Source organism: Crassostrea angulata, chromosome 1, assembly GCF_025612915.1.
Source record: "Crassostrea angulata isolate pt1a10 chromosome 1, ASM2561291v2, whole genome shotgun sequence".
NCBI lineage: Eukaryota > Metazoa > Mollusca > Bivalvia > Ostreida > Ostreidae > Magallana > Magallana angulata.
Window position 1 is genome coordinate 56,747,515 of NC_069111.1, and position 23,732 is coordinate 56,771,246.

Consider the following 23,732-nt stretch of genomic DNA (forward strand, 5'->3'; position numbering starts at 1 on the left):
AATTCTGACGGTAATACCAATCAATATGGCTAAAGATTTTGTATCTCTTATGTCATTCATTCTCATGCCTTGTATACGAGACAAAATAAATAAAAGATTTGATATTATTTCTCATCTTTTCCTTTTATTAAACTTAAATGGTTCATTTGTTGGAGTATTCCAGTGTTGTTCAGTTGGTTGGAGTAAGGTTGATGGTGACTCAGATAATATCCGGACGGACTCCGCCATGGCCGCCTGTATCCGCGCAACATTCCAGTCTCTGATCCGTGCAGCCATGTATTCCTCACTGTTTTTATTACCACAGAATGGGTTCATTATTATAGTATATTGATGATCTAACTTGGGTATTATTTTACCAGATTTCAAGCAAATATCATAAACGTTGAAATCAAAGTCTTTATAAAACTGAAAAAATCCACACAGAAGTCGGTCTAATGACTTTGTTTCTACTGTTTCTACACACTTCCAGTCCTCCCCATCCACTGGAGACTCTGTAATAAACAGAACAGTGGGTTATTGAAGTCTAGAAAATGGTTACAAGTCACAGTCGTCTAAAAGACTGGCTTATCTAAGGAATAAGGAATCATTCTTTGAGTATTATGAGGTGATAATTTTGGTCGGGGCATGATCAAATCCAAGAAGGGCTTCATGATAGATTTGATCACGCCCCGACCGAAATTATCTACTCATAATATTCAAAGAATGATTCCTTATTACTTATATTTACGGGATATAATTTTAAGCTATTGTACGATTAAATATACAAATATAAATAAGCAAATCCCGCTGGCGCCCCAATTATACGTCATTTGAAGTTATGGGTTATATACATGTAGTACAAAATCGATTCGTAGTGTTATCACTGGCAAAGACACTGGAAAATGTAAATATTGCAAAATAATGTACATATACAACACAATGGATGAAAACAAAGGAAAAGAAAGACTGACTGATAAAATGAGAGAAAAAGAGAAACAAAATTAAAAAATAAACTGAAAAACAAGATTAATAACATGAAAAACAAACTGAAATAGAAAGACAAAATATAAGAAACAGACAGAAACTGAGTGACCAAGGACACACATCAGAAAGTTTTGGATCCCACAATGCATTAGTGGACATTAAAGTGACTCGGTTGAATTATTGGATACTTACTATTTATAACCTTGATATTCTGAATCGGGGGTATGATTTGGCACCTCTGTAGATAGAACAAGGCTAAGGCTGTGAAGACAAACTTGGATGGGAACCAGTCTACGTACAGCTTGGTCCACAGCTTAACGGTCATGATGAAAGGTACCACACTCGGAGAACAACGGCTCAATGCATTCAGACATATAGTGGCAGTTTTTCCTGACGAATTTATAGATCTGAAATGAGAGTTTAAAACTAACAGAAGACCAAACAGTCATACAGTAATATCTAATCAAGAGATAAATGTGGTTTTGAATTCATTTCCACAGCCAAAATCTTTTTTTTTTTAAAATTGTTAGGTATGGATGGTAAGTCTCAACTTTCTAATACAATTTTGACATTTTTTCAGAAGGTATAGTCTCTATTTACTGTAACAATATGAAATTTGATATTTTTTACTGGTATAAAGTCTACACTTACTGGTACAATTTGACATTTTTTTTTCTGGTATGACAAGTCTCAACTTCTCCATTGGATAGAATATTTGACAGGTCATAACTTAACCATTGGATAGTATACTTGAATGGTTGTAACTTATCCATTAGTTAGAACATTTGACAGGTTGTAACTTTTCTATTGATAGAATATTTGACAGGTCGTAACTTTTCTATTGATAGAATATTTGACAGGTTGTAACTTATCCATTGGATAGAATACTGGACAGGTTGAAACTTATCCATCGAAAGAATATTTGACAGGCTGTAACTTAACCATTGGATAGTATACTTGACTGGTTGTAACTTATCCATTAGTTAGAACATATGACAGGTTGTAACTTTTCTATTGATAGAATATTTGACAGGTCGTAACTTTTCAATTGATAAAATATTTGACAAGTTGTAAGTTAACCATTAGATAGAATATTGGACTTGTTGTAACTTATCCATCGGATAGAATATTTGACAGGCTGTAACTTAACCATTGGATAGTATACTTGACTGGTTGCAACTTATCCATTGGATAGTAAACATGACTGGTTGTAACTTATCCATTGGATAGTAAACTTGACTGGTTGTAACTTTTCTATTAATTGAATATTTGACAGGTCGTAACTTTTCTATCGATAGAATATTTGACAAGTTGTAAGTTAACCATTGGATAGAATATTTGACTGGTTGTAACTTATCCATCGGATAGAATATTTGACAAGTTGTAAGTTAACCATTGGATAGAATATTTGACTGGTTGTAACTTATCCATCGGATAGAATATTTGACAGGTTGTAACTTTACCATTGGATAATATACTTGACTGGTTGTAAGTTATCCATTGGTTAGAATATTTGACAGGTTGTAACTTAACCATTGGATAGAATACGGGACAGGCTGTAACTTATCCATCGGACAGAATACATGAAAGGTTGTAACTTATCCATTGGATAGAATATTTGACAGGTTGTAACTCATCCATTGGATAGAATATTTGACTGGTTGTAACTTCTCCATTGGATATAATATTTGACTGGTTGTAACTTAACTATGTATAGAATATTTGACAGGTTGTAACTTATCCATTGTATAGAATATTTGACTGGTGATAACTTATCTATTGGATAGAATATTTGATTGGTTGTAACTTATCCATTGTATAGAATATTTGACAGGTTATAACTTATCCATTGGATAGAATATTTGACTGGTTGTAACTTATCCATTGGATAGAATATTTGACAGGTTGTAACTCATCCATTGGATAGAATATTTGACTGGTTGTAACTTATCCATAGGATAGAATATTTGACTGGTTGTAACTTATCCATCAGATAGAATATTTGACAGGTTGTAACTTATCCATTGGATAAAATATTTGACAGGTTGTAACTCATCCATTGGATAGAATATTTGACTGGTTGTAACTTATCCATCGGATAGAATATTTGACTGGGTGTAACTTATCCATTGGATAGAATATTTGACAGGTTGTAACTTATCCATTGGATATAATATTTGACTGGTTGTAACTTATCATTGGATAGAATATTTGACAGGTTGTAACTCATCCATTGGATAGAATATTTGACTGGTTGTAACTTATCCATCGGATAGAATATTTGACTGGTTGTAACTTATCCATTGGATAGAATACTTGACTAGTTGTAACTTATCCATTGGATAGAATACTTGACTAGTTGTAACTTATCCATTGGATATAGTATTTAACTAGTTGTAACAGGTGTCTACTTACTGGTAGGAAATGTCTCCCCCAACCTCTAGGAGCCTGTTATGGTATTTTATGATTGGAACACGGGCATGGAATATTGAAAGAATGCTGTTGTAACTGTCCAACATTTTCAGTTTTTTAGCTATTTCACTTAGTAATGCTGTCTCATTAGCCTGCTTTTGTCTGCTTCCCTGAAATGCAGAGTGTGGCAAAGTGAACATCAACAGTAGTAAACATACAGCAATATACTGTAGATTCCTAGTAATACATGAGGGATAAAATATCTGCGAAAAATCGCTAGAAGCGCATCTCACGAATTTTGAAATCTTGCTTTTATGTTTCGGACTGATGTAAACTTAATGTATCTATGGAAAAAAAAAATTGGCATTCACGATTTTAGGCCATTCCAAGTTTTTTCTATGTTTAGCGTCCGCGAACAGATTGGTTTTCAGATGTTAACATAAAAAAAACCCCACAATAGTTGTTCATTAAATTCGATCGTTTTTTATTTTTTTGTATATCGGGCTCGGGATCGCATGTTTAAATCGGGATCGAAAATCAAATACATGTACTTATAAACAACATTCAAAATGCAAAATGTCAGTTCTACTATAATGCAGGGAATTTATTTGTTTTTTATTTCTTACATGAAGTTTGGTGCCAAAGATATGGATTTTTTTTTTACTATATTACATATTGTATTTGTTATTTTTGTTACAAAATAAAGAAAATACCTCAAAATATATATTAAATTTTTTTTTGTTGAACCTTTAAAGTTGTGTGTTTTTTCCTGATAGAAAGACAAGTTTTTGAGTTTTGGGTGAACGCTAAACAAAGAAAAAACTTGCAATGGCCTTATATTTCTGCAATTTAATGCAATATGGTTGAATTGCAGAATTACCGTAAGTACTTGCATAAAATAAGGAATCTACACTACACTATTATCTGGTTCAATTACCACTTGATATTAGAGACTTTGAATTCACTTTCACCACTTTATACTTCCAGGTCAGGAATAGCAAAAGTTACTGTTCACATTTATAACAATACTAAAACATCTATCAACAAGAAAAGACCTATTTGAGTGTGGAATTTCATTTAAAAACTGTTTTAAAAAAGATGACAAACTCTCAACATCAAAGTGATTTTGACAGCGAGGATGAGAGGACAGAGATAGAATGATGATATACGAACGGTGTAAACAAGGGCAGTGTCAAGGTCACTGGTATCACAGATGAACCCATTTAACACCGATCCAAATGGCACCACCAGGTAATTGGGTTGGGTCAAGTCCACTACGTCCTGGATACACTGTCTGAGGAAGAACAACACCTGCTGCCTCTCTGATTGGTTCTTCGTTCTGTTGCCGAGGATTTTCATCTGGCCCTCTATCTACACAAAAAAAAAAGAACAAACAAAAAGTAACAACAACTATTTTCTGTTGATTGAAAAAAACACTAGTAAGGGGCTTATCTTACTGTTTCATTCATCAGAAGTCTTTGGTAATTTCTCTGCTTCAGAACTGAAATATTTTTGCACACAGGCTGTTGTGTTGAGTTGAACTTTTTCCTGTTTATCCACATCAGAAACACCCTTTTTTCTGTCTGCTTAATAGAAACAGCGTCTGACTGCAAGGTAGAAGCAAACTCTGTGAAACATTAAGGAGGACACAATGGTTAAATATGGACTCCACGTGACTTTAAAAAGCAAAACACAGTTGTTGTTGGGTAATCAATGAAAAGCAACACACCAAAGTAAGACGTCTGCAAGTCTAGAAGAGTTCTTATGTAGGAAAGACGGAAAGATTAAATGATATGAGATGGAGAAAGCATATTATTGCAAAACTCATTAACTGAATTTGAAGGGACCATATTAACAATATGTCATAAACGAAATTCATTATACATTTATAGCAATTCCAAGGAGCCATATTAAAAAATTATTAACTGTAATTCATTATACATTTCAGCCAATTCTTAAGAAAAATTAATGGCTAACTTGTTATAAAAATCAGTTAACAGTGCTTTCAACTATCGTTAGTCATAAATCTTAATCAATATTACCATCATTCACAAGAAATGTCAATACATGTATCATAATCTTTTCACTTCAAATATTTTCACAAATTTTGTACATTGTATGAAATCAATGCTTTATGTAGGCATCTTAAAATTTCATGTATCTTCAATGAAATTTGAAACAAAAAATATTTCTTATACCGGTAGTTGTATATTTGCTTGTTTCTATGTTTGTTATATTTGTGTTTTGCTGAATATCCTCTATTGTTTTGGGGTAGATAAAGAAACTATTGAATTCCTGACTTACATTACACTTACGGAACCCTCCGGCAAGAATGTCCGAGATATCACTCTCATAGGTGACTAGTATAGCCTGCAAAATCAGAAAATGATAACTCCCCCATGATGTATTCAGCTCAGATCAACAGACTAAGACCCATTACAAGATAACACCCCTTCCCCCCCCCCCCCCCATCCAAAGTATTTTTTCAATTTGTACTAAAAAAATTACATCTATAAGAAATCTGAGATGATCCTTTTTTTTTTTACAATTTGACTAGTTTTCTATGTTTGATTTACATCTTGGACAAAACATTTGATCTTGAAATAAATTAAATATATCAAAAGAAGTCCATCTCTTAACTCCCTGTCCAGAACTCGTTAATCGACCTTGTTATGAATTTTGAGGACTCTGGAGACAGGGGCCATGCTTTCACAGACAGTGATACACTCGGAGATGGTCCGTTGTGGACAATGAACGAGGATGGACCGTTCCGCCGCCTGGACACACCTCCGGAATTCCTCCGACTCGTAAATGTCCGGGATTGACCAGGCCTGACCGTCGTCTGGGGGATCCTCCATCATTTCCATCCTCGTGTCTCCACCTGGTTCAAAATAGTATTTTGAAAGTTCATAAAAACCCAACAGGGCCCGAGTATTTTATTTTTTTAATAATATGCTAACCTTGGTATCTGTATTCCAATACACAGAATAAAGTTTACAGTTCATCAATATCCTATATCAATTGTGTCTTACCAGGAGCAGATTTATTAGGTGACTTGACATCTTTCAAACAAAATTCTCCATGTTTATCCATCACCCAGACCCTGGGGCTCCTCTGTAAAAATCAACGCAGTTCTAAAAGCCTAACTTTTGGTACCGGAAACATTAATTTAAACTCAAAGGTGCTAGATCTAAGCTTTTAGAAATCAAAGAATATCAAATAATTAATGCATCTTAATTTCAAAGAAAAAAAGTTATAATTGTTGAAATTTTAAACTATCAAAAATTTGGATATAAAATTTCAATATCGATAGCAATGAAAATCAAAGAGGTGTTAAACATATCCCGGCCATAAAATTTTCAACTTACTACCCATCACATGATTATGTTGACGAGTTTACAAAGACTTATTGATATTCCTTGGCATTTATTTAGTTTCAAATATCAATTAAACATCACAAATCTGGCTACATTTTTCCTGATTCATTCAAATCTAAGTAGGTTTGATTAAGCAATTCACTTTTGTCAACATATGACAGTCTTGGGGCTAATTGAATCTACATCCAAACTTTAACACTGATAAAATTTGTGCAAGATAGTCAACATATGTCCCTCCATCTGATCTAACTCCCAATGTCTGACAACAAAACTAACTCCCAATGTCTGGACCTACCAGTTCTACCTCCTCTGACAACAAAACCAACTCCAAATGTCTGGACCTACCAGTTCTACCTCCTCTGACAACAAAACCAACTCCAAATGTCTGGACCTACCAGTTCTACCTCCTCTGACAACAAAACCAACTCCCAATGTCTGGACCTACCGGTTCTACCGCCTCTGACAACAAAACTAACTCCAAATGTCTGGACCTACTGGTTCTACCGCCTCTGACAACAAAACTAACTCCAAATGTCTGGACCTACCGGTTCTACCGCCTCTGACAACAAAACTAACTCCAAATGTCTGGACCTACTGGTTCTACCGCCTCTGACAACAAAACTAACTCCAAATGTCTGGACCTACCAGTTCTACCTCCTCTGACAACAAAACCAACTCCAAATGTCTGGACCTACCAGTTCTACCTCCTCTGACAACACAACTTACTCCAAATGTCTGGACCTACCGGTTCTACCGCCTCTGACAACAAAACTAACTCCAAATGTCTGGACCTACCGGTTCTACCGCCTCTGACAACAAAACTAACTCCAAATGTCTGGACCTACCGGTTCTACCTCCTCTGACAACAAAACCAACTCCCAATGTCTGGACCTACCGGTTCTACCTCCTCTGACAACAAAACTGACTCCTCTTTCTTCAGTCTCTCTCTATCCACATCCTGCTTTGAAGTACCTGAAAAGACAGGTAAGTAAACAATCATTGGTAAGCTATAGTATTGTAAGTATGAGCGATGGAGACACTATCTTGTAATAAGTGGGAAATAGGCAAGCACTGGTTCCTTTTGTGTATTCTCTTTTGAGAAGTGGACAGGCATAGCCTACATCCCCTTTTCTTTACAAATATTCAGGGAAATTGGAGTCGAAACATGGGTCGAAGCTTAGGCCGTCTACGGTTCCGACATTTACACGTTTTCCAGAATCAATATATGAGGGCTTGCTATGACTGTCCACTTCTCAAAAGAGAACACCTTTTGTGTAAAAAACGAACAACATAAACACAAACTGTTAATATTTATACATTGTACATTTTCTTAAAAACTCAAAAACATGTTTCATTAGAGTGTCCATACTTAATACTAAGAAGTGAAATTATTAAGGCATTATCATGGTTTTTAGTCAACACAAGCAGGACTGTCCCGGGCTTTCAGCCATTTCGATCATTAATATCCATTTACACATTACTGTTAAACTTAGATCACTCTATATAGTAGAGACAACATCTTTTTAACGTCTTCTTCCGTAAAAGAATCCTGCAGTAACTATCCCTGCTAAAGACTTAGTATTTCCATGTAATCTATCATTTATCTCTTTAGAATTATTCCTTTATATCTAGCTTCATCATCCAATTGTTCGTCAATTTTGAATTTTCCTGCAAATCCAGCGAAAATCTGTATAAATATTGCAGCTACTTTATGTAATATTGTACAAATCACAACTGAAACAAGGTCACTTAATTTATATCTTAAATTTAATGTACATGGATGTTTAATAAATTTTGATGACCATAATTCTCACTTAAGGTATCTCACTCCTCATGTTTTGATTTCATTGCGCATATGATCATTATATTTGAAATGAATATGATTTTATTTATTTAATCATCACAGATAGATTATTATTTCATAATTACACAACATTCATAAAGAAAATCCATTTGAATTCAAAAAACAAACAAGTTTTTTGGGGAACTATTTTTTCGTGCGGAAGGTTTTTTAGACGAAAATGACAGAAACAAGCAACTTTATGAATTTTCAATATACTTTTCTTTTTATTATACTTTATTCATTATTCAAATTTTAAACATTTGATAGGTTTGTAACATATTTTATAGGTTCTGTGTGACATGTACAAAATCAAATCTTGAGAATGTGATAGCCGTTTAGCAAAACATCATGCAAATATATAGAACATGTCTGAATTTTTTTAAACCAAATTTTGCGAGAATTTTACCTTTGAAGCCCTATATCTAAAATTTGACATCACTGACCCCCATGTTATATTATGTCAAAATGATACTGAATACATATCTAGGCAAACTGGATTAATCTTATAAAATACTTGATATTCAAAAAGTTTTTATTTCAAATCAAATTGTAACTATTATAGAAATTGTCTATTTTAAGTGCAAAAAGGTCACAAAAATTTTTATGCAGCTTCGTACAAATTTTTTGCGCAATCCCTCTATTCAGTGTGCCCATTGTGCATAATTAAAAACAATATTTGAAGAAATAAGTTTGCTTAATCAAAATTGCTGACAACAAATCCTAATCAGGATGAAATTGCATTTTAGGTGCGAAAAGGTCAAATTAAATAGGCCATAACACAGAGGGATGGACACTGACCCCCCATTATCTTTGTATTTTTTAAGTATGTTTTGTCTACAGATTTCAATGATATACTTCTCAAGAAAATCTTGATACAACAACATTGAGGAGTGGGATACCTTAAGCCATGTTTATGAAATCGATTTCAAATTCCACCACTTTATAAATTAAGATTATAAATTGCTGAATATTTTGAATTTGCTGGCGGTAGCATTTCAACCTAAAGAAATGGAGAGAATCAATTGTTAACAACTCTCATCTTTAGGTCAAGTTAAACAGTATTTGTATATATGTTCCTGGACTTGGACTTCTGAACCAATCATTCATTAGTACCAATCATTATTACATCTAATTTACCTGTGACTGTAAAACTCAAAAATATTGTTAGTATTATCACTTTGGTTAGGTTATGTATATAAGTTATATATATCACCTGTCATCATATAAATCCTCCTTTGATCTTTTATTTTTGTGTATCATTTATGATCCATCATGAATTAGCTTTTCACTTTGATCTGTTAGCTATTGTGGATCAATTATGATCCATCATGGATTAGCTTTTCACTTTGATCTGTTAGCTATTGTGTATCAATTATGGCCCATCATGGATTAGCTTTTCACTTTGATCTGTTAGCTATTGTGTATCAATTATGACCCATCATGGATTAGCTTTTCACTTTGATCTGTTAGCTATTGTGGATCAATTATGATCCATCATGGATTAGCTTTTCACTTTGATCTGTTAGCTATTGTGTATCAATTATGACCCATCATGGATTAGCTTTTCACTTTGATCTGTTAGCTATTGTGTATCAATTATGACCCATCATGGATTAGCTTTTTACTTTGATCCTCACACACAATATGACCACACCCAAGCTATCCACTAATCACCATAGCTGACCCATCTAAACAATTACAGCTATAGATCAACCAATCATAGACTGGCTTCTTAATTGATTGGATAAATTAACCAATCAATACACAGCTAAAAGTCTATAAGCCAATGATTATCTTTGTTAGCATCCCAAGCTGAAAATAATCAGAATCTGGGTCTATAAAAAGACAGAGTAAGCTGGCTAGTCATCAATCACCCATTGTGATCCAATCTAAGTTAACACAGTGCTATTGCCAACCTCAACACATAAAATCAGCATATCTCTTAGGTGGAGAAATTGTTCACCTATTTAGTGTTGTGAAATATCACTGTTTTTTCTTTGTTGTCTTATGTAAAAAGTGTATCAGTGAATTGTGAGTCAGTTTGAAAAGTGAAAAAGTGCATTTAGGGTCTTCTAGTGTCAATAGTGTGTTTTAGTGTCAGTGTAGTGATCCACCATGGCTTCTCGTTCTTCCTCCCCCGCCATCGCCATCAACTTCACCACCACTCTTGAGGACATCATCAAGGCCACCATCTTTGACGACGCCCCACCTAGCCCTCAACCCTCCCCCAGCCCAGTCAACACCAGCGTGGACATTACTCAAGCAGAGACCAGATTTGACGAGTGCCTCACCTCCCTCTTCAGTGACCATCCCACACCAGAGAAATCCCATGACCTTCACTCCGACCTCAATCTTGCTCTCCAGTGTCTTCCACCGACCAGTCCAAAGAAGATCTTCAGTGACAGCACCATCTCCTCCACAGAGATCTTCACTGCTCTAAAGTCCATCTTCTGCTCAGAAGCCGACTCATCCACTCCTTCTGTGCTCATCAAGTCCGTCCAACCAGAGATTTCACCAGCCGACCGTGAACAGCAACTTCTGCAGAGATTCAAGACCCTCCGTTCCTTTCATCCCCAGGAGATCAACAACCTGTCCTCCTTCTTCAAGTACCAGAGTGCCCAGGTGGAGACTGACCGCTACTGTGCCCTTCATCAGAACTCCAACCAGCCCCTCCACATCAGAGAGAGCATCAACCAACACTACAACATCACCCACCACCGCATCATGGACCGTGTGGAGAGCAGTCTTCAGTTCCTTGAGGAAAACCTCGCCACATCCTCATTCACCCAGACAGCCTCCCCACAGCAAAAGACCACCACCAAGAGCAACCTTCGTAGCAGACCATCCCTGTCCCAGAAAGCCGTTCAGCTGATGGAAGAGTGGTACTACAGTCACCGAGATAACCCCTACCCACCCTCTCACATCATCCAGGACTTGGCCAGGAAAGGAGGAGTCAGGGAGGAGCAGGTCAAGAAGTGGTTCTCCAACAAGAGGAACAGAAGCCGAAGGTCATCAGGGGTCAACAAGAGGAGGTCAACCGGTGTCATCAAGAGTGTGCCCTGCTTCTGGTGAATGTGCTCTGTGAAATCTGTGTGTGCAATGCCTGTAAAATGTGATGTCTGTGTTTGATGTCCTGTGAAAACAGTCTTGTGAATGCGCCATTGCTGTGTGATTTTCATCTTGTGTATGCTATGTGTGTGATATGTGATGTGTTTGCAAACCTTCAGTAGCCGTTTTAGTGTTAAACATAATGTCTTTGTGCTACTTTAGTTTGCTGTGCTTGTGCTTTTTGATGTATGGTGCTGTGTTCAATCCATTTATAAATAAGTTTGTTAATTTTGTTGATTGTAACATTGCTCTAGATCAGGGCTTTAGATCTTATATACATTTGTGTTTTGTTATGAAATTCAGCTATTCTGTAGTATATTTAAGTGATGATTATATATTGTAAACATTGTAATGTTTTACCTAGTGTTGCATACTCCCTCAGCTTTGTGTGTTTTTGCCTATAGTGCTATAAATACTTTATGAATATTCAATGAAAAGTGCTACCATTTACTAATATAAATGCATGTATCATGTTACTGTTGCCTTTAATATTAAAATAAATAAAAATTAGAAAGGTGTTGTTCTTGCTATATGTAGTTTGAATTAAAATTAAATTATACAGTTTGAACATCTTGAGGCCACGAATTGCTTAGAGATACAGGATACAGTGGAATAGAATTTGGTGGCTCAATTTTCTTGGTTTTTGTGCCCACGAATTTACATCCTCAATGAAAACTAATTATAGGAGAGATATAGTTTATCTTCTGAAATTAAAAACTAACACATCCACAAATAACATCCCCTCAAATATGCAAAAACCCACAATCCACAAAAATTATCCCCCACAATATTAAATGATTCCACAGTACTTCTACACAAGTTGCAGCTTTTTCTTGTCAATTAGTTTTTGAGATGAATATTTTTTTTAAAAATTTTTACATATATAATCCTGAGTAAAAAATTAACCACACTTTGTGGCCTTTGAAAGGGGATCTACATTTCTTGAGGATGCTTCCCAGCAAAATACAGCTAATCTTGCTGATTGGTTTTTAAGAATTAATTTTTTTTAAATATATTTTTTTTCTCCATATATAACATAACCAAAAATTTGCCCCCCCATTATGGCACCACCCTACCCCCAAGGATCATGATTTTAACAAATTTGAAAATAAACTTCCTACGGATGCCCAAGGAAGTTTAAGTTTTTCTGGCTGATTAGTTTTTAATTAAGAAGATTTAAAAGACTTTTCTCTATATATTCCCATTAAAAGATTTTCTCTTTTTTTTCATTGTGGTCTATCCGACCCAAAAAGGATCATGTTTTAAACAAACTTGAATCTACATTCTTGAGTGTGCTTTAAAAATTTCAGCTATTCTGGCCACATGGTTTTTAAGAAGATTTTTGAAAAAATCAAACAAATTTTCAATGATTCTTGTAAATCCCCCCTTGAAGGATGGCATGGTCCTTCATTAATCTGATGATTAAATTTCCCTCGAAGTACAATATTCACATCGCCTTGGCTCTGTGAAACAAAACAATCATACCTTGATGCTTTTCTTTCTTTCTTTTTTTCCTCTTCTTTGAAGTTGTTGACTTCAAAGACAAAACCTGAAAATGACAAATCAATACATGATATATAGCTAGACAGATAAGTGCCATTATTTCCTTAGTGCATCCATTTCTACAACATTCTGCTACTGTGTCTGTACCTCATCCGAACTTTCTGTTGTGGTATCTATATCTGTGGTAGGTTTATTAGCAGATAAACTATGAGGTGAGGAGGACAAACTTCTGCCTGTCTGCAATGAGTTGGCATTCTTACCAAAAATCCATCTTGTACATGGATGACCACCTGAAGAAAAAAAAATTACTGACAATATCGATACTTCCAACAGCTTTCGATAAACAGTACTGCAGTAGGGCTCATTTGATCAATTGATAATAACTTTTGAGGAAATTCGAATTGATGTAAAAAAAAAAATGAATACATTTTTCCGTTAAGTTTTTTTTCATGTGACAAGATAAATAATCAATGTAAACAGAGATTTCAATGAATTACTTGGTTGAATTCGGGGTGAAACATTAGAAACGTCTCTTAAAACATGTGTAAATGCACTTCGCCACATTCTTCCAATGAGCGCAGCCATCTTTTTAAACTCTCTAAGCAAATAAAAGGAAAACATTACAATTCTAGTGTTTCGTGCAACTAAATTACAAATTGTGCGACGAAGTAAAAGTTTACAAAATGTTCAGAGCAAATTTTGTTAATTTTTTTTACTTTCTCTCAGATTGATATAAAATTTTTAAAGATAACACGTCTTCGAGAGTATACGGCATCATGGCTGGTCATTGAACGTTTCAAACCACTGGGGAAGACTTCCAAGAAATTTTTTCACTTGTCGTGTGTGATTTTTTTTGATAGGAACAAACGCTATCGTTTCTGTGATGTTTGTTATTTGCGATATATGTCAGTGTGAAATATCCTCAGGTAAGAATACTATAACCATGGTTATAAACTGAAAGTAGCTATCGGCTACTATTGCTGAATTTAGGTTTTATTTAAATTTATTTAGCTATTTAAAATAGCTTGATGATAGAAAATATTCATGATACAGAATGGAAATTAAAAAATTTTTTGATTGCTAAAAGTAATTAGCCAAAGTACTGACAATTTATCTCTGATGGTGAAGTAATTCTACCGGTAGGCCTAGTTTCAATTTTTACAACCCATTAAGAGAGTTATAGAGTTTCCTTTATATCTTATTTTATCTTATAACTTTTTTATTTACGAGTAAAATCTGTTTGTAGCGGATCTTTATGAATACCACGTCAATGGGAAGCGACATCAGGTCCAACTGGAGCGGTACAAACGCCGGAAGGACGAGTCCGAGCGCAGTGTGTACGCCCGGGGATTCCCACCCTCCACCCAGGAGCACGAACTGCTGGCCTACTTCTGCATGTTTGGACCGGTGGAAAAAATAGTTTATGATGAAAAGAAATCTATGAAAACTGTAAGTCATTGCCTCTTGTATATCAATCTTTGTGAACTTGATGAATTTTTTTCTAGCTTTTTAAATGGAACATTTAATACATTGCTTGTGATTTGATTCATGAGTTTTAAAGTTTATTGATAAGCTCATTTTCTTCTGCCAAGTGTTGGCATAACAAGCAAGAACTGATCGTCTTTCTTATATTGACTTTCTAATGAGATACCTAAGTCAGCATAATGAAGTATTTAGAGAGTAGGGAGCTTGTTTTGGGATTGGTGGGAATAATAGTATCTGATAAACATTTGTTTGTGACAAAATCCTATCATCATATTCATCAACCAGGATAGATGCTTTAATTTTGTACTTATTGAAAACAATGTTTTATATCAGAAAGTTCCTGCTTTTGCCATTGTGGAGTTTAAATCAGCTGACACAGCAAGATCAGTGGCAACTTATGGGCAGCACGTCATTAACAGTCAGCGCATAGAGATCAGGCCACGCACATTTAAAGAACTGCGAACAGAGCCCTACTTTCCATGGCAACGGGAAGATAACAATAGGGATCTGCCGTGGCAGAAGTATAACGAGTTACACCAAAAGTTGTCCGCCAACAACATACAGATGGGTCCTTACGAAGCCACTCAACCACGGCGCAAGGGGAAAATAAAAGGCCCCGCACCCATCAAGCAGGGGAGAGCCAAGGATTCCGAGGGTCAGGACATCGTACCCATCGATGTGAAGGAGTTCCAGACTTATCTGGAGCAGCATCAGTGTGTCGGGGTAAGGCTTCCAACTATCCTTTAGGGATAAGAGTGCTTGATGAATTAGCAATGAAGAAGGAGTAAGGCAGTAATGATGTTGTATAAGGCTGCTACAATGTAAGATCGTGTAAGCATTTGGTAATTTCAATCATGATTGTCTAGTCGTTTTGGGTGATATCATCAATTTTTGTTCTGTTGTTTGTATTGATTTCAATGGATGTAAAAACAAATCAAATTATGTACTAAATATGAAATTCATCATTTTATTTACATGCATGTTCAATGCATTGATGAATATCTTTTAAATCAGTTTATTTGAAATAACTGTTTGTGCTTGATATCCTTGGGTGTTGACATACAACAAAGGAATACCTTCAAGTAGTATTTACTAAAAAAAAAAATAACTGAATTAGAAACGTTTTAACAAGAGCTTGTACTTTGGGCAGTATGTGACAAATCCAATTTGATTCTGGTGGGGTCTACTCATGTATTTTATCTAATATATATGAATACATTGAAGGCAATGACACCTGTCTGACTTAAACCAGGGATGTATATTTAAGAAATAAACAACGTTATTTAGTGAACATGGCGTTTTGTAGCAATTGCTCTGTTGGCATATTCCATGATGCGCGCTAACGCATCATGGAAAATATGCCAGCAGAGCAGTTGCTATTCATAACGCCATGTTCACTAAGTAATCGTTGTTTATTACTTATATTTGCATTTTACCACTCTCAAATACCCTGTATTAGCATAGACCTTGACATTTAGCTATTGCATCAAAAATAAACGTTCAGACTGTAATGTATCATTTTAATTCACATAGATTTGTTAACAGAATCAGTGATATGTTATAACAGTAATTCCTTTAAAATGTTATTATAAGACATTTTTTAATATTAGATATATCAATTTTATGGAGTTGGAGAAAAACATATGATGTATCGTATAGTTGTTTTAATCTATAACGTAATGGAAAAGAATATGATGTCACACCTTTATGATGTCATAGTATACAGACAGCGCAATTGCGATTATAGAAATATATTTGTAGTTCCTCCGTATGGACTTATAGTGGGAAAGAACAATGGATATGCAAATATTTCCTGGTAACTGTCCATTCACATAACAGAGCAACAGCCTTTGAATATTAATGAGCTTCTCGTGATAAATTAAAAGAAAGGAGGTCAATATTTGACAGCCATTTTTACTGAGCAAACTAGATAGTAACATCCCACTGAAAGTCCAAGCTCTTGTTACAGCTCTAAATGTTTCATTTTCCCCTTGGTATATTGAGTACCAAGTAGTTAACGTCCAAGGATCTTGAGCAGTTTTCTCCTGTATTTAGAAACCCCATCATTTATTTTGAACTCCCACTTGATCTGTATCGGTAACGACTTAACAGTTACATCAGTATCGTAACTGACATTGCGAAGTAGTTCTTTAAACCGTGGTTTATCAGGCACTACAATCGCAGTCAGTCGTGACCTTGCAGAATCAAGTGACCTTGTCCTAGGTTTGACCTTGTCCTAGTTTTGACATGACCATTGCTCTCCCTCAGATTCAGACCCAGGTGATGTTGTTAGTAGAGCTAACCCAGGTCACCACAGCCGAATTCCAGTCTCGCTACACGATCTGTAAAACTCTGGAGGACGCACTCAGTCCGTTCTTTCCAGGTTTGTCTCGGGAAGTTCAAAAGCATCCCAACAACCATTCATTGCTTTTCAAATGTACATGTAATAGTATACATTCATTTGTATATATGCGACATAAATGCACTTGATCTCTTAATTTGAGGTGATCAATTCCAGCAATTATTTGTTTAATTTGTATATTGTGAGCAAATGTATATATCATGATGCTGATAGCTTTTATGATACTTTATGAGTTGAAAGTGTTTGAATTTTTAAAGCAAAAGGTCACTTACAATATATAGATAAAGGTTTTTGTCATACCTGTATTTACTGTATTTACTATATCCAGATTTAAAATTAACACGTACTGTAGATAAATGTAATGTGATGCATTAAGCTTTGAGATTGGTATTCTATTTCAATCAGGGTAAATCTTCATGTTGATCCGTTTTCATTAATGTACCAGGAATGACAGTGAACCAGTTTGGATCCTCGGTCAATGGTTTTGGAATCAAGGGCTGTGACATGGACGTCTACATTGATCTGACAAAACTGGGAATTCCCTGCCGAACCTCGGTAAGTGGGTCAGCAAGAGATCAGGCGATCTCTAAATTTGGTTTTAGATGAGTCCCGGAAACATAAATCTTCTTCAATCGAGAATCATTTTTTAAGCAGTGTGGTGTACTTACATTGAATGTAAAATGATTTTGATAAATGCATTTGTAAACTTATCAAGTGATAATGTGCCTCATTTCTCCAAGGCTAAATTCATGACGCTAATATTTCTTTCATCTCTTGTACTGCCGTCAGAGCTAACTGCCTTCTTGTTTTTGTCCCTCAGAACATTGTACTACACTATATCAAGGAAATGTACACACGCGAACTAACTGCTTTCTTGTTTGTCCCTCAGAACATAGTACTTCCCTACATCAAGGACCTGTACACACTGAAGAAGAAGAACAGTGGCCCCCTCTCCCAACAGGAAGTGGACAACATGCGCCCCATGGACAAACTGAAGCTCATCCAGCGCATCATCACTGAGCACGCTCCGTCGTGCATGGACACACGCATCATCCCGAGCCAGCGCTGTCCGATCCTGCGATTCACTGACTACAACTCCCAGATCAAGTGTGACCTCTCTATCAATAATAAGTAGGTCCTGACTCCAGATTAATAAAGTTAAACACTCAATTTTCTGAAAAAATATTTTTAACATTTTGAAATCTCTAAAATGCATACAAATTACAGTAAAATTAATTAGATAAGAATTTCATAATTACATGATCTTTCCCAGTGACCAGCCAAACCATTGTTATAATGTTTTGGGGTTTATTTATGGTACCTTAATTCTTAACTTTGTGCACACATTTGTCACAAGTCCTGAGTGACTAAATCAACTGGTACATGTAAATATACAATATTTCAATGTTACTGTTAGAAGTCTTTTCTCTTTAATTCCTCATCAACTGATAGCATTGGTTTGATATTTAACTGAATAAAGTTTCTGTCTTTTCTGTATTACAGACTGGCCCTACAGAACACGCTTCTCCTACAGACTTTAAGTCTGTTCAAATTGTTGAACTTGTTTATCACTCGTTGGAAAATAAATGTTATTTAATTAATTCGTTACAAATTACAGACTGGCCCTAGAGAATACGCTTCTCCTACAGACTTTAAGTCTGTTCAAGCTGTTGAACTTGTTTATCAATCGTTGTAAAATAAATGATATTTAATCAATTTATTACGTTTTTCAGACTGGCCCTTCAGAACACGCGCCTCCTGCAAACCTTCAGTCTGTTTGACGCTAGGATAAAGCCCCTGGTCTACTCAATCAGGTACTGGGCCAAGCTGAAGGGCATCGCGGGGAACCCCCAGGCCTGTAACCGCCTGTCCTCCTACGCCCTCACCATGCTGGTCATCTACTACCTGATGAACACCACGCCCCCGATACTACCCCCGGTGGAGGAGCTCTCCAGGATGTGTGGTCAGTAGAAAATAAAACTCCCCAAACCTCAGAAAAACAAATTGTCATTTACCTTTACATTTTTTACAATATGGTTAAACACTGTTACAGAGACACATTAATTTCATGATGTATCAACACTTAGAGCAATGTTGATGTCTTTCATATAATCTTAGACATGCATAATAAACTCATTAACAAATTGTGTTTACAATGAATTAGTGGTGTTGCCCCTGTTACTCCCAATGATCCTGATTAACTGTATATTGAACACTTTGTAGAGATGAGTTTTTCTATTGCCCCTGGTGCTCCCTTTAGCCCTATTCTACTGTATGATGAATTCTGTGTAGAAATAGGGTTTAAGTTTTCTATTATTCTATTCTATTATTCTATTAAAATATGTCATGTTTCTTATGGATTTCTTTATTTTGTAGGGAGAGATAGGACCATTGTCGACCAATGGGATTGTTCCTTTGTGTCGGCTCAGTTCATGCCTCCCACCCCCAACATACAGACCATAGGTATTGTACACTGTTTTGTAAATTCAGTTTAGTTGCCGTAGAGCAACAGTTTAGATTTACAATTTATTGTGATAAAGTCATTTTTTACACACATAGTTTTATTATTTTGTAATGGAAAAATAATTCAACTTAAATCTAACTTTATTAGCTTAAAAATTATTGATATTGTCTGCTTGTTTTGTAAATGTTTGGTAATTTTACATGTTTTGTTGACAGAGGAGCTACTGTATGGGTTCTTCCAGTACTTTAGCCATTTTGATTTCCTGGCGAATCCCATGTCTGTGAGGACAGGGAAACCTATCACCTTGGATCTATCAGTGCTGGAAAAGACACTCAAGGTCAATCTACTCAATATTATATTAAGGATTAATTTCCACGTTCTGTATGTGAATCTTTCTTGCAATGAATTTATATTTATTATCTTAATTAATATCTAGTATGATATCAGTTGTATGCCAAGAAATAACAAAAAGCTTAAATGTTCAAACCTCACGAGTCAGCTGTTTTTAACAAAATACAAACCTATTAATTCATATGATCCAGATAGTTTTGATGAAATGTTGCCTGCTTGACATACTGATTAATTGAGAAAAAGTGGTATACAAGAACATTTTGTGCAATACATATTTAAAGAACACCTGAATTCTGCTGTAAGTGTTTGTAAATAGTGGTAATTTGCCATGTTATGTTTGTAGGTTGGAGTAATCATCCTTCAGGATCCCTTTGTTCTCAATCACAACATCACACAGAACGTTAACGAGAAGATGCTGACTAAAATAGTGAAGGAGATGCAGCTTGCTGTCGTGAAATCAGAGCGATGGTTCGATGTCGCAAATGCAGAAACAAAAAGTATCATGGACATTTTTAGTGAGGACGTCCCTGTGGGATTCCAGCCAAAAAAACTGAAGATGTCCAGGAAACCTAAGGGCCTAGCGGAGATCGGGCCGTACCAGTTCTTGATTGACATGAATATGGACAAGCTGTCGCGGGCGGACATTCAAACACTGCAGGCCACGGGAAACATGCGACTCACATGGTGTAAGAAGATGATTGTGTTCCTGTATCGACAGATCGAGCGACTCCTGATGTTTGACTGCGAACTGGCCGTGGTTAATCTCCCAGTGACGCTCAAACCGTCCCGAACTTACTCGGTATACAGACACGTTGGACAACCCCTCCGCCCCATTACAGAGGAACAGGGCACGGAGCAAGAGATGGAGGGTCAAGAGGAAGGAATGGAAGGTCAGCAGGATGTGGGGACCAGCCAAGAGGTGGAGAAAAACTGGTCAGATCCGAACCAGCCAAGCACTTCCCAGGGAGATGACCAGCACTTCGCTGAAGAAGCTGAAGAAAGCTCCCAACCCCAGATGACTGCCCCTGGGGGTGAGGAGTACGCTGATGTAGACTTTGGGAGCCACGGGGGCTGGGCACCTGCTGGGGAGGGCCCCACCCTTCCGCATGTAGTGGATGGAACAGAACTGGTCCCTGTAGAAAACCCACTAGACAATGATGAAGAAGATGAAGAGGAAGCAACGCAGAGAAAGGAAGAAGAGCAGAGGAGATTTGAGGAAGAGGAGAACCAGCGACAAGATCCGTCTTATATTCAGTATGATTTTGGAGATTCTGAGTATTACGTCGATATGGATGTCAAAGTCATGTGTAGGATTTGGGTGGAGCGAAAAAATCTGATAAAGGAGTTAAAAGAAAGAGGGTTTAAGGAAAACTTGCAGTTAGAACAAATTGTGTCTGAGAGGCTATTCTACGAGGTGCATGGGCCCGCCCAGAAGCCAATCACAGAGTTCCGGTGTGTGATGCGATCCTTGGTCTCTGATAATGGGGCCTCAGTGCTCGTGGATTGTATGGCTGATACACGACAAAAGGAATACGACTGTATTTATCATTACATGAAGAAGTTTGTCCTCAAAAATGTCGACAAATTCTTTTATGCGTAACTATTTGAAGTGTTATATGAAAAATATTTGTTAAAAATTTTTTTTATTTGCTGTATGGAACAAAGATGTTTGTTGAGAATAACATATTCAGTTGATTGTCTCTTGTACATGGTGTCTTTGTATTGGTGAAGTAATAAATAAATAATTGGAAATTGCGATATAAACAAGCAATGATGGGAGAGGCTTGACATTAACAAAAAAAAGGAAGCTTGTCTCCCATTACTCTGATCTTTAAGCTTGATATAAAAAATCAGCCCTGCTGCTCTAGCGTACCAACAATCAGTGGAAATTTAGAGACGTGTATGTATATTGTACCAGTTGGTCTAGGTATTCATGCATTTACATTCCTGTTTTCATATTATGTATTTATCATTGAAGTACTTGTGTCTGTACAAGAATCATGGTGTTACTTTCCATTTATATTTACCGGCAATCTGTGTATGTTTAGACCAATAGTTTGTGACTTTGTTTCATTGTTCTCTATCAAGTTCTTTATGTTTTCTGACCCAAAATACAAGCATAACAGGTCTTAAATATTCTCAATATGCATTAAGCAGAAAATGCTGGGTTATCTCTGTAGATTGGGATTCAAACAAGTGTTTCTTGTTTAGCATATCACAAATTAAGACTTCTTTTTTACAAGCTATTCAGAGCTTCAGGAATAGGGCTGTGGGAAAATTTTCAGCTTGGTTGACAGAACCAAATTAATGCAGGTTGACCTTAACCATGTTAACCTATAATCTATAACCTATAACCTAGAAGGCATTCTGTGTCTGAATTATGAGGCAGATTGGACCAAAAGAAGATAATATGTGCTCTGAACAAGGATTTTTTAAAATATATTTCTGCTATGATCTGAACAGGGTTACTGTCGTATCGCCCCAAAGCCAAAGCGCCCCAAGCACGAGCGCCCCAAATTTTTTTTGGAGCGCCCCAATTACGTTTCACGAGCGCCCCAAATGTATACGAGCGCCCCAAAGTAAAAGTATCATTATACCTTACGTCTTGGAAAATTTGCACGAGCGCCCCAAATTGGATTTTCCAATATTGTTCTAAAATCGGGATCGTTTTCACGAGTGCCCCAAACTGATTTTCCTGATTATGTCTTTCTGCATAGAATCTTGTTGTATCATTACACCTTACGTCTTGAATAATTTGCCCGAGCGCCCCAAAATTGGATTTTCCAATATTGTACTAAAATCGGGATCGTTTTCACGAGCGCCCCAAAATGATTATCCTGATAATGCCTTTCTGCATAGAATCTTGTTGGATTATTTTTTTTACGAACGTGCCTTGAAGTTGCCTACGATTTGTAAGAAAACTATCTTATGATTAGGAAATCATTTCCACGAGCGCCCCAAAATAACCTTTAACTTTGCTCTCAAATCAGCATTCTATGTTGCTTTAAAGTTAATATTTGACTACATGTGTAATAAATATCTGAAACCTGATTTTGCTTTAAAATGTATGTTGGAGAATCTCACTTTTACGTTAAATAAGCATCATTTACACGAACGCCCCCCAAATGAGATTATTCTATTTTGAACTAGAATCAACGTTGGTGTGTGAGTCCCCAAGTTTGGATTAATTTCACGAGCGCCCCAAAATGGTTTTGTTTATTAGTCCTTATTAATCTTCTATGGAATCTCATTAAACTTACACATTATTATTCCGAGCGCCCCAAAATACATACCTCAATTTTTTTTTATTTTGAGCGCACCAATTCTGTTGAATTGTACAAAGTATTCTTATTTTTGAAGGAAATTTTTAATAATGTCAGATATAATCCAACACAATTGTTCTTCTACTCTCAAATTTTCCGCGCAAACCTCAAAATATGTTTTTTAAGCTTACATTTACAGTAAATCATTATTTATAAGGAAAAAAATGCGTAATATGTGTATTATATATGTTATAATTGTATTTGCAGTGATATATAGGGCCAATGGGACGGGTGTGTCATTATTTATTTTGTATTACATATACCGCATGTGTTAAAACATTAGCTTCCGAAGACAAATGACGATTATGTAATAGAAGGGGATATTCGGAAACATTAAAAGGTGTCAAGGGAGGGGGTATCCTGTCACGGTATCAGGAGAAAACATACCCAGACACGCGGGAGACGTTGGCTTCGTCGCGTACCCCTTTGATTAGATGTGTGTACACCATGTACTAGTAATCACTGTGTGTATTGTATGTATATATACATTGATTGTGTTCGGTATTTTGTAGAAACTATCAATAATGAACTAAAAACACAC

General features: G+C 36.0%; 2 protein-coding genes across 2 annotated transcripts; one reads left to right on the forward strand and one right to left on the reverse strand.

The window, feature by feature from the left end:
* Positions 1-97: 97 nt before the first annotated feature.
* LOC128188200 (poly(A) RNA polymerase, mitochondrial-like) lies at positions 98-13,811 on the reverse strand. Its single transcript, XM_052859114.1, has 12 exons — positions 13,704-13,811; positions 13,354-13,496; positions 13,189-13,252; positions 7,648-7,724; positions 6,408-6,489; positions 6,042-6,256; positions 5,680-5,745; positions 4,833-4,982; positions 4,549-4,746; positions 3,379-3,545; positions 1,156-1,370; positions 98-491 (listed from the first exon to the last, which is right to left on the reverse strand). The coding sequence occupies exons 1-12, from the start codon at positions 13,789-13,791 to the stop codon at positions 112-114; spliced, it is 1,845 nt and encodes a 614-aa protein (XP_052715074.1). The 5' UTR covers positions 13,792-13,811; the 3' UTR covers positions 98-111.
* Positions 13,812-13,977: 166 nt separating this feature from the next.
* On the forward strand, positions 13,978-21,866 carry LOC128156954 (speckle targeted PIP5K1A-regulated poly(A) polymerase-like). The gene is made up of 10 exons (XM_052819296.1): positions 13,978-14,132; positions 14,453-14,655; positions 15,025-15,414; positions 16,960-17,074; positions 17,499-17,608; positions 17,943-18,184; positions 18,787-19,016; positions 19,430-19,516; positions 19,733-19,854; positions 20,212-21,866. Exons 1-10 carry the CDS (start codon positions 14,090-14,092, stop codon positions 21,466-21,468), a joined length of 2,799 nt encoding a protein of 932 aa, XP_052675256.1. The 5' UTR covers positions 13,978-14,089; the 3' UTR covers positions 21,469-21,866.
* The last annotated feature ends 1,866 nt before the right edge of the window (positions 21,867-23,732 follow it).

Coding starts and splice junctions, on each gene's coding strand:
- LOC128188200 (XM_052859114.1), bottom strand. CDS start 13,791: ATGGCTGCGCTCATTGGAAGAATGTGGCGAAGTGCATTTACACATGTT. Junction 13,253..13,353: donor CAACAGAAAGTTCGGATGAG/GTACAGACACAG, acceptor TGTCATTTTCAG/GTTTTGTCTTTGAAGTCAAC. Junction 4,747..4,832: donor GACTTCTGATGAATGAAACA/GTAAGATAAGCC, acceptor TTTTTTGTGTAG/ATAGAGGGCCAGATGAAAAT.
- LOC128156954 (XM_052819296.1), top strand. CDS start 14,090: ATGTTTGTTATTTGCGATATATGTCAGTGTGAAATATCCTCAG. Junction 14,656..15,024: donor AAAAGAAATCTATGAAAACT/GTAAGTCATTGC, acceptor GTTTTATATCAG/AAAGTTCCTGCTTTTGCCAT. Junction 15,415..16,959: donor AGCAGCATCAGTGTGTCGGG/GTAAGGCTTCCA, acceptor GCTCTCCCTCAG/ATTCAGACCCAGGTGATGTT.